Below are 11654 nucleotides of genomic sequence, written 5' to 3'. Positions count from 1 at the left end.
CTGAATAATTAAAAACAACACGCCTGTTTTGTTCGGGAGCGCACGTGCAGCGGGGAAGGCGGGGTGCTGGGATCCAGGGGAATGAACGGCAAGTGAAAATATGATTGAGGCCCCTTTAAGAGTTTTTTTGGCCACTAAACCATAGCGACACCAGCGTTGGTGCGTAAAGAGCATCCCTCCTGGATTTCTTCTGATATTCCTCCAGGCTGCTGCTGATTGGACACCACATGCCTCAAGTCTGTGAGATTACATGCAATCATTTGGAAATGTTTTGGGGGGAAAATGGCACTGGAAAACCATGCGTTACTGCTTGTCTTCTGCAACTGAACTGAAAAACAAAATCACATGTAATGTGATAAAATACGAAAATTTGAAATAGGGTTTTTCTTTTTTGCTATATGTTGTGTTATTTTAATTGAGCGCTGTGTTCGTCATTGGTATTAAACATGCGCTGCCTATAGGCCTTCTGGCAATATGTTTTCCTTTATTATTCTGGAGGAATATTTTGTTGCACTGAAGAATTGTAAATGAGCCTTAGCGTTGACTACACCGATCAAAACACAGCACTTAAAATGCTTCATTCTATCAATAAATGCAGTTGCATTTGTGCTGATTGACAGTACGTTTATTTCCACTGGATGAGAATATCTGAATGCGGTTTTTTTTTTTTTGGTTTCTGTATGTTCTCATGCCCAACACTGACACTTCCTAAATTACGCATTAAAATGACCTTTGGAACAAATAAAGAAAAAAAAATCCTTTTTTACACCCCGAAGTTGGCTCGCACGTGCAGATGCCGTGCGTAAAAGTTAGATATTTCCTTTAATTCCATTCTTTAGAAGCCCCCGTTGGTGGATTATTTCGTTTCACACACGTGCGCCTTTTGTAAACGCCACTTTATTGTGGGATGATATCGAGGCACACGACAGGGAGCGCAGATTTGCGTCTTAAAGAGGATTTAGGTCTATTAACAACAAAAGGCGCAGTTCATGGCACAAGGGAGAGACCTCGACTTGTGTGTCAGCCGCAGTGATGTGAAGCGGGCTCACTGATAAATGGAGAGACATCAAACCGAGTCATTAGAGAGCTGAGATATGAGACTTTCACAGTGGCGGGCCGCTCAGGGCGCCAGACCCAGGGGATCACACTCCTCTCCCGGCCTTTTGTGTTTGTGTGCTGGACTGATGAACGACTTAGATAACGTTGAGCCATTATGGGCTCACTTATTCCCATGAAAATCCTGTAAATAGAGGGAACATTTTTTCACTGCTCATATCTATTGATTTGTTGCCCATATCTGTAACCGGAAACCACAAAGGATTACAAGTGAATACTCAAAGGAGACGCGGATTTGTAACAACCAAATATTAATTACAGTGTTATCTCATGATTATGTTGTTGTTGCTGTTAAACGCTGGCTACTTTCCCCTCATGATTTCCAGTTCACATGTAGATGAATGTGAATGCATGCTTACGGGAGGCATGTAGAAAACACCTTTAAAATAAAATCTGGAAAACAAAGGTTTGGGGCCTATTATTTTACTGATATTAACTGAACTTCGATGAAGTCTGCTGGGATGGGTCAAAAATAGTTAAGATGAAGCAAGTACTCTATTTTTCCAATTATTGAACCACTTTGAATTCTTGATTTTCTGTCACCGAGTCCCTCCATGCCTGCGTCTTTACGCTCAGAATCACACACAAAGTCCACATTAGAGAAGTCCAATCAGCTGATACACCAGAGGTTATAGGTGGCCTATGGACAGAGTCAACACAGACAGCTTTTAAACATATATATCAACTGACCACACACACACACACACACACACACACACACACACACACACACACACACACACACACACACACAGTCAATGGGCTACCCCACAAACGCAGCATTTGTATCTCCTAATCGCTTTAATTAAATTTTCGCCGAATTAATTAGCCATAACAGCCATATACAGCCTCCTCGCAGGAGTGAGCCACCGTGGGCATTTTAATGACCCCGTAATTCAATTAACCGCCTCCATCAGCTCCATCATTGATTTGTGGAGACGAAGAAAAAGAAAAAAGGAAAAAAAAAAAAAAAAAAAAAAAAAAGCTGCTGAAAGTTGAATTCTGCAAAGTCGAGCCGGCCTGTAATTGCTCAAGACACAGAGATCTGGGGGAAGAGGGGGTGGTGGGGGTGGGTGGGGGGGCTGGGCTGAGGTGGCCGTGTATAAATAGTGTGCTCTCAAATACACAGTCACAACAGCAGGAGTGATCTCACCTCCTCTCCACCCCTTCTATCTATCGCTGCTGCCAGCCTCCCAAAAAGAGCGTATCCGTGAACAGTGCTGGTACTATATACACACGGTAAGGTATATACCGACAATTCACGGTGGATTTCCCTGACCAGGACCACTACTGAGCGACAGAGCCGACCATGGAAGAACTTACGGCATTCGTGTCGAAATCTTTCGATCAGAAAACCAAGGAGAGCAGCAAAGAGAGTATCACGTACAGGGAAGTTTTGGAGAGCGGCTTGACAAGGGCGAGGGAGCTGGGCAGCCCGGAGACAAACCTGCAGGACATAACGGAGGGCAACCACTGCCCGGTGCATCTGTTCAAGGACCACGTCGAGCTGGAAAAGGACAAACTGAAGGACTTTAATGTTTCGAGGGCGGCAGAGGGTAAGGCTTTTATTTGGATTTCAAGTGAATGCTCCGTATTGTGTCGGGAAATGTCTCAAGTTCAGTGAAGGCAGCCGGGAGCGACGTTTTTTTTTTTTCAAATCCGTCCAAATCCGTGCGTAAAAGCAGTCGTGTTTACATAATGGTGCGCGTTTAGTTCAAGTAGATTTACAGAGTGAACACATTATTCTACTGTTTACAGTGATTATTTTACACATCAGGAGGCGGGCCCTTCGTCTGATGGTCGTTTTAACTGTTTGATGATTGTCTTTGGCCAAACGGGGGAAAAAAAAACAACAACCCACAATTCACATAATTTTCATAATAGAATTTGATTTTATCTGTGGCGTTTAATGCGGACTTTAGTCTTATTTTAATGGCAATTTAGCCATTTGTGCCAACAGGAAAATATTTACAACTACAATAATCCCAGAGGATGCATTATAAAGTGTATGGAAGTCCTTCATACTCTGCTCTATCTGCTTTTATCTGTTACAGTATTAAACGGATTCTGGGCGACATTTTATATGATATTTGGCACAATTTAAAAGTTTAATTACAATGCCATTGTGATGTAGTTCCACCTAAAAATCCAAAGCCTGCAGAGTCGTCATAGTCGTGTCGATTGTGCACTCGAAAGTCACACTTTGCGCTGTTACGCTCCTTAAAATTGAAAAAGCTGCCAGTAAAAGCTCGTAAAAATGGATCTCCCGTAGAAAAGCCTGTCATTTATGAAATGGTTCAAAAGTACAGTGGCACAGCAGAGCAGGCCTCTTCTCACTCAGCAGTCAGATGTGGGCAGAGTTTGAAGATTTATGAGTAATTCTAACTTATTTCTATATATATCTACTCGCAAAAAGGCTCAACATTGTGCTAAATTCTGCTTTATACTTTTTTATTTTATTTTAATTAATACAGTCAGTTAGAGGACGACTGCCTGACCTGTGGGTCTGTGTGGATGGAATTCATTTGATAAGCGCTTTACATAATATTAAACACAATATGAAATGGCTTTCGCTTGTGGAAAAGCACATTTTCACGTCAGCGAACTGCAAACAGGAAAGTGTACGAAGCAGGCGAGTAACTGCAGCAGTTGTCAAGTTTGTTACCAATAAAAACACACTGGTAACACCTAATAGTGCAGCTGAAACACATAGAATAGACGAGCATATATACTGACAGGCTTGCGGCGTATTCCACTGCGTGAAATACAGACGGTTTAATGGAAAACTAATGCTTTCTGCTAGACTGAAATTTATTTACAGCCTGAAATAACCTCAGTCTGTTTTACGGAGGCGAGTAATTAAGCCGAACTGTTGCCCGCTTGGTCTGGGCTTATTTCTCTGCTCTTTAAATCACGTATAGCCTTATTAGGCTTCCACGCCATGCATTGACTGATATACTTTTTTAACGGCGCTGACATTACACACTGACTTATGGAGGCTGGAAATGCAGCCACAGGCCTCTCTCTCTCTGAAAGAAACAGGAGGTGTAATGTGTGTGTTGCTGCCAAATTGCCAGGCCTTAGGCCCCTGACAGGGCCCACTGTAAGGCTATGGGGGGCCACTAATGTGCATGCGTGATGTGTGTGTCAGTGCGTGCGCGAATAAAGAGAGAGACGGGGGCGGATAGCTTGTGCGTGTTTGTGTAACTCTTCCAGGGAGATGTAAAGTCCAGAATTTGAACGCATCTTCTCTCTTCCCCCCAACAATGCACCGTTTAACAGGGATATACGAGTGTAAGGAGAAAAAGGAGGACGTGAAGTCGGAGGACGAGGACGCACAGGGCAAACTGAAGCAGCGGAGGAGTCGCACTAACTTCACCTTGGAGCAACTCAACGAGCTGGAGCGGCTCTTCGACGAGACGCACTACCCAGACGCCTTCATGAGAGAGGAGCTGAGCCAGCGGCTGGGACTGTCCGAGGCCAGAGTGCAGGTGAGGGTCTCCATCTTTCCTTCTCACACTTATCTGAGTCAAAACAACCTCCAAGAATGGGTGTTTTTCCTCACAATGTTCCTGCAGGGACCGATAGTTTGCGCCTGCAGCATTTTACACTGTCCTGACCTGTCAGTGACAATAATCCTGGAGTTTTCAGTGATATTAGGATCTTTGTAAGCTGCTGCACATCGTCAGGCTATTATAGTTCTCATGCAGTAGGAGGGGGGGGGAGGGTTGTTTAGTGGCACTAACGCGCTGTGTCGGAGTTTGTTAATGATCTAATCGGTCGTTGATTTATGCCACAGCCAAGCACTGCGATAATTAAGAGGGAGGCAATCCAAAAAAACAGTGTGGCACACGGAAAAAAACTTCATGGATTTATCTTGGAAGTATTTGCTTATAAAATATCGGAGCTGTTTACACAAAGCTGCAGGTTTTTTTTTAACCCCTTATTCTTTTCTTCTTTAATAATAACCAGTCAGAGTCTGACCTCATGCTGATCAAGCGAAACTCTCCGCGAGCCGCATGTCATTTTTAAATCGGACAAAAAAAGAAAAGTGTAAGACGAGCTTTTCCTCTTTTCTTTTCTGATAGAAAGGCATCGTTGTGTGTGTGTCCTGCAACATGCAAAAAAAAAAAAAAAAAAAAAAAAAGCAAAACGTCAAGAGCTCATTGGCAGGATGCCCTTTCCAGCCTGACGCAGCCTCTGCAAGTCTAAAACCTTCTTATGATATTCATATGGGAATTTGTTTCTCGAAGTGGTACTCAGCAGTGGATTTATTTTAATTTTATTGCAATTTAGGATTTTTCTTTCTTCGTGCTCTCTTCAGGGAGTTCTTACTTTCTGTGACAGTTGTGTAAAATTGCATTAATTGTCTGCACTCCACTGTGGATCTTTAGGATTGTAAGCTTGCAGGTTAAAACTAATTAATTAATTCCTATTTAGACTGCAGATGTAACCAAATGTGTGTGTGTGTGTGTGTGTGTGTGTGTGTGTGTGTGTGTGTACCTTCTGTGATGTAATTAGCAACTAGTTAGACTAAGGCTACAGAGAAGGCCTCTAGTTTTATAGACAGTTTTAGAATCAGTCAGTGATATCAAACAAGTGTAAACGGCTGTAAATCATCCGGGATGGAACAACCTCCTGAACTTGCAGCAGCGGGCCTATAGAGCCAAACAGCCTGTATACTCCTACGATCGCAGCAGCCTAGGGGGCAAAAGAAAAAAGAAAAAAGAAAAAGAAAAAGAAAAAAAAAATCTCAAGCAATGATTAAAATGAATGAAGAGCCTGAATGGCTGCTTCGGGGGACGCGCTCTTATGTCAGCTCGTATCCCTCCTCATTTTCTTTGTAATATCTGCCATTGGCTTGATGTAGTGGTCCCCATAAAAACAGATTAGAAATAACTCAATTCCGTCCCAACTCTGCCGCTGTTCAGCCATCTAATCGGGTGAATAAGACCCATCATAGAGCGTTATAAACCCACCGACTACCATTCTGAGCTGAGCACCGTCGGTGGACCGCAGCATAACGCGGGGTAACACTGCAGCTATCACTAACAAAGTTTGCAGCGTGTGCAGTAAAATAATTGAGGTGTAAATACGGTCGATAACAGCCTGACTGCGTGCTGTCTGTGATCAAAGTGACGTGCGCGCACAGGAGCCGTCGATCGTCTCTCCGCGGAAAATAAAGCATGTGAAAAGTCTTTTTTTAAGGGCCTTTTTTAGGCGCGGGGACATGTTTTCTCCACATTTAGCGGGAGTGAATTGCAGCAGGGCTGCTGTGCAGGCTGTGAACCTGCGCTCCGAGCAGCTGTCAATGAATCTAATTGAAAGTTATGAGAGCTTGGTGAGGAGCAGGCAGTAATTCAGTTAGGACTAATATCTTTGGGTTTCTGGCGCGCTGCTAAATTAAATGTCATTATTCACTGTCTCTATTAAAAAATCAAAAAGGAAATGAGATTAGGGTATTTGTGAAGCGCATCATTGAGTGGCCCTTAATGAAGAAATAACTGTCTGAACCAGTGTAGTTCACTTTGCTTAACATACTGGCACGTAATTGGAATTGATCTCGGGACCGTCTAATATTAGCCTTGATTTATCTGAGGGATTACTGTGCGACTATGCAAAATCACCTGGGATTTTTACAAACACCTTTTCTACCATCACTTACCCCTGCAGAGCCTATATTCACGACAGTTTAGAATGTGTGCCTTTAGTGACTGACAATAATAATAATAATAATGATAATAATAATAATAATAATGGAATTTAATTACCAATAATAAAAAAAGAAACTTACATTTATCCTCCTTAAATCCCATATTATACGATGAAAATATATCTAAAACGTCTCTATATTGTGTGATTTGTTTAAAATAATATTGGTTGGCTCAGATTTTGACCGATAAAACGATGGATTTTTAGTTTCAGCTCCCTTTTCCTCCTCTGCCGCTCGTCTCAGTCACTAATGGCCAGTTTATCGACCGGCCTGTTATTGCAGTCCCGTGGACACGATGCTGAACGCCGATCCACGCAGCTCAAAATGGCTCCACGGCACCTTGACTCATCATCATCATCATCACCGTCATCATCATCGTCAGTCTGCGCCCTTTGTGGTCCGCGACCAGCCACTAATTTCGCGTCTGTAAATGATAATCATTGCGGGGGTCGGAGGGGAGGGGAGATAATGTTATTCACCGAGGCAAATTAGGTTGATGATGATTAACAATAGGCCGCAGCCTGCAGCTTCAAACAGTCAGCAAATTAGAAGCTGATTAACGAAGGTTTTTTTTTTCTTTTTCTTTTTCAATATCTTTATTCTGTTCTTATAATATTCCTACGTAATCTGCGAGGTTGAGGCAGCTTATTCAGTGCAGTCATTTTGTAGTCTTTCACTATCCAACACCATAATGTTCCTGTAAGAATTTATTTTGAAGCTGAAAAGCTCGTTTACACCGAGCTTCAGGATTTTCTCTGGCGTTTTAATTCGACCTACATAAAAAATGAATTTTATTTTCTTACATCTTTGAATAAATCTTTATTTATATCCTATAAATAAATCTTATTTTTTATTCCAACAGTTTTTTTGGTTATTTTTTTGTACAAACAGCTCAGTGAGATTTAATTCACACATATGTAGCCTTCCCGTGATTTTTCTTTTTATTGGTCACACATAAGTAGCCTGAATTATAGTATTATTTAGCTGACATGTGATATGAAAATAAAAGGAACCTCAATTACATTTTTGTTCAAATCTGAATTTAGTGCTGGTTTGTAATTAATATTTTTCTGACACGTCATTTGCTTTTTTTTTTTTTTTGCAGGTCTGGTTTCAGAACAGAAGAGCAAAATGTCGAAAACAAGAAAACCAGATGCACAAAGGTAACTGTTGCTTTTTCCTAATCTTTTGAATGATCTTATTTATATTTCCCCTTTTTTGAGCTACTTTAGTTTTACAGTTTGACACCGTTTTTTAACTGCATGTGGAAAAAAAAAAAACTGTGACCTCCTCATCTCACATAACAACAACTGTCTGGCTGTCTGACAGACATCTTTCCCTTCTCTCCAGGCGTTATTCTCGGCAGCGGCAGTCACCTTGATGCATGCAGAGTAGCACCCTATGTCAACATGGGTGCCCTCCGGATGCCCTTCCAACAGGTAGGCCACGTTCTTGTTTTAGCAGCAGCTGACGAAGCTTGAAAAATCCAGAAACATCCAATCAGCGAACTCAGGCAGATTTGAATGTAGACAAACTCAAAAATGCAGGAAAAAAGATGATTACTCAGCATCTTATAATGCAGTGAAGACGGTGGAACCTGTGAAAACGGGTCAAAGTGAGCTGGAGCTTCATGTGCGTGTTTCTGTGCATGCGTGAAGCTGTTGTGGTGGAACCAGAGTCATAGCAGGCCATCTGCATTTGCACACTCCCATGAATCTATAGGCCATATGCAGCTAGTAGGTGTGAGCAATGAGAGACTGTGTGTGTGTGTGTGTGTGTGTGTGTGTGTGTGTGTGTGTTGGAGGACGGGGGAGCAGCTCAGACCTCAGTGCACCTTTCACCTCCTGGCTGTGTGCACGGGGTCAGGCTGCGCTGGCAGAGGAGAGGTGGACAGACATTTGATCTGCTGCTATCTGCTTTTGCCGCCCGGCTGCTGTGTTGTCTGCTTGACCCTCGTGAAAAGCAGCGGCCTAATTAAGCCAACAGTGTGGCAGGCGCAAGCACATAAAAGAGATGATGAAAGCGGCGAATGGAGTGGGCTCTGATGGATATTGGCGTTGAGCTGCTCTGGCAGGGGTGGAGGCTTGAGGCCTGCATACCGACATAGGCTCGCTGTTTGAGGTTGAAATAGGCAGTCGGCAGCACGCACGGGCTGCGTTGATATTACAATGCAGCAAACGCATTTAAAACAAGCGGATGGGAAGTGGTTTGGCTGCGTGCGGGGCATGACTTGTAACTGCAAGGTCTGAGGCCTGAACCTGGCCCGAAACCTTTGCGTCATGTGACTACTTCTCATCCTTCTTCAGTATCCACCAACGAGTAAAGAAAAACTGCCAAAATCATCTAATAAACAAAAGACTACACAAACTGCGAGTGTGTGTATGAGGATATAAACACACACGCAATAATACACAAACGTCCACCACCTGTTTTGCCAGAGACGGATCAGTTTCTGTTACGTCCCCCAAATGCTCCTCCAAATTAAGTTTCCAGAAGTTGAATTAGGTTTTCCATCAGTGCTTATACACTTGAATCACATGTAATTGCACTATGCATTTGGGAGTTATCAGCCACAGCTGCAGTTTGTTGCCTGATTGTCTGTAAATGAGATGTGTGGAAACGCTTGTTGTTTGCAGGAGGTTTTGTTTGGATGCCACTGCAGCGCTGCCGAGCAACTGTAAATTTGTGGTTCAAATTAATTTTCCCTTTCATTTAGCAACTTCAGCTTAAGTGATTTTCAGTATTTTTAGGCCAATATGAAAGGAGGGAAAGTGAAAAAAAAAATATTTAGTCAAGTTAAAACTTTGACTTTAAATCGTTCTATTTTGGTTGGAGAAGAGAGCATGAAATGCTTCGTTTTCCCACTTCTTCCTGTGGCGTTTGAAGCACATGAGAAATGGCAACAGGCTCAGCTCTCTCCCTCTGAAGTGAGTGGATGCTTAATTTTCACCTACTTCTTATAAAATAATTGCCAAGAATGTGAAAACTGATATTCTATGCTCCTTATGGTTTCTTTTTTCCCCTTGACTCAGGAATATGTCTGGATAAATATTTATAACTCCAAATATGTGAATATCTTTTTAGTGCAAAATTGTTTATTTATGCAATTGAATACATAATCAGGATAACAAGACTGCATATTTCCAAGGGTATAACGGAGTCCTCAGTCTGAATTAAACAAATCTGTTCTGGGTCCTCGAAAGACTTTGATTCTAGACGATTAAATTGGATGTGGTGTCTGAGAGCAATGTATGATTCATTAACTTTTAGAATAGCTGACATGAAAAAAGGGCTAAAGTGCAGAGCGCAGCCCTTAACTATTTTCTTAGAAAACACACTGTAAGCAACAGCTTTGAGGGGGTAAAATTTGAGGGGGAATTTAATAGTGTCAGACTGTGAAACCTAAATCCTCAAGCCTCTTCACACACACACACACACGCACACACAATAACACACACGCACACACACACACGGCCTGAGGCGCCCACACTGACTAACTTTGTGTTTCCCCATTCTGCAGGTCCAAGCCCAACTCCAATTGGACGGGGTCACCCACTCCCACCCCCACCTGCACCCTCACCTGGCTGCTCACGCTCCCTACCTGATGTTCCCGCCCCCTCCCTTCGGACTACCAATCGCCTCGCTCGCCGACTCGGCCTCTGCGGCGGCGGCGGTGGCAGCAGCTGCCAAAAGCAACAGCAAGAACTCGAGCATCGCCGACCTGCGACTCAAGGCAAGAAAACACGCCGAGGCTCTGGGACTCTGACCCCACCGGGCTGCCCCTCCGCTCGCCTGATGCCCATAATCGCCTCTCACACAAGACTGAGCCTGTGAAAGGGCCGTGACACTCACAGCTAAAAACTAAACTAAACAAAAACACTGAGTGAGAATGAAAGAGAGGAACACATACAGAGAGGGGGAGAGAGTGTGTGTGAGAGAGAAAGGGGGAGAACAGTGGAGGAAGAAAATAAAAAAGAAGGAGGGAGCGAGAAAATTGTCACAAAACCAGCTGCCAAAACAAACCACTTGTAGAGAACGGTAATTAAATACCAATGAAATCACCTTTTACTTTTCGCCCCAACAGGCAGGACTTCTGCGGGGCCAGTGGCTCAGTCCACTCCAGGCACAGATCACATCCCAAGGACCGTACAAACACATGTGGATGTCTGTCTGAGGGCCAGGCCGGGGCCCGTCAGACCAGAAGACGTTAGAACAAAGCAAACTGGCAGGCAGCAGCAGGGCCAAAAGCAGAGCCCCGCTGACGCTGGCTGCCGCCATGTTGACAATGCAGAGGGTTGAGCATGGGGGAAAGAGACCCAAACACCACCTCACCGAGGCATTGGAACGGCTCTCACCTTTACACCTCCCCCTCAAAACCCCCAACCCTCAGCCCCCCCCCCCCCCCGAGCCCCATGCCCCACCCCGCACCAGCCTCGCTAGAAAAATGAAGAAAAAAGAAAACATTAAAAAAGGCCATATTTGTCTCCAACCACTGTGTTCCCTGCTGCTGCCAAGTGCATGAGCTCTAATGGAGGACCGTTGTGGGACTGGCCTCCATCCACACCTGACATAAACAACTGTTTTTAACACTGCCATTCTACATGCCCACAACCCCTCCACACCTACACAGCGAAAGGTCTCCATTACGGTTTGATATCCTTCTTCTTATGGACTTGTGCTATAACAGCAGCTCATTTTCCCTTCGCTGCGGAGGGGGGAGATGCTGTTCTGTGTTGCTGGGCATGTGTCGGCGAGACTTGGTTTGCATTTCTCCTCACGGCGTGCTCTCTCTTTATTTCTTTCTGTTTATTGTGTTGTGTCCTGG

At 43.8% G+C, this 11654-nt stretch overlaps 1 protein-coding gene across 2 annotated transcripts; it reads left to right on the top strand.

Moving 5' to 3' along the window:
• The first annotated feature begins 2246 nt into the window (after window positions 1-2246).
• shox (shox homeobox) lies at window positions 2247-11290 on the top strand. 2 transcript variants are annotated; one of them, XM_076747719.1, is made up of 6 exons: window positions 2247-2672; window positions 4399-4607; window positions 7935-7992; window positions 8180-8268; window positions 10350-10562; window positions 10914-11290. In XM_076747719.1, exons 1-6 carry the CDS (start codon window positions 2426-2428, stop codon window positions 11001-11003), a joined length of 906 nt encoding a protein of 301 aa, XP_076603834.1. In that variant the 5' UTR covers window positions 2247-2425; the 3' UTR covers window positions 11004-11290. The 2 variants fall into 2 exon arrangements, with proteins under 2 accessions (XP_076603834.1, XP_076603833.1); XM_076747718.1 differs by having other exon boundaries at window positions 2248-2672; window positions 8159-8268.
• The last annotated feature ends 364 nt before the right edge of the window (window positions 11291-11654 follow it).

This window comes from Chaetodon auriga, chromosome 13 (genome assembly GCF_051107435.1).
Source record: "Chaetodon auriga isolate fChaAug3 chromosome 13, fChaAug3.hap1, whole genome shotgun sequence".
Classification (NCBI taxonomy): domain Eukaryota; kingdom Metazoa; phylum Chordata; class Actinopteri; order Chaetodontiformes; family Chaetodontidae; genus Chaetodon; species Chaetodon auriga.
The sequence above is the reverse complement of the archived record's forward strand: the minus strand, read 5'-3'. Positions and strand labels throughout refer to the sequence as shown.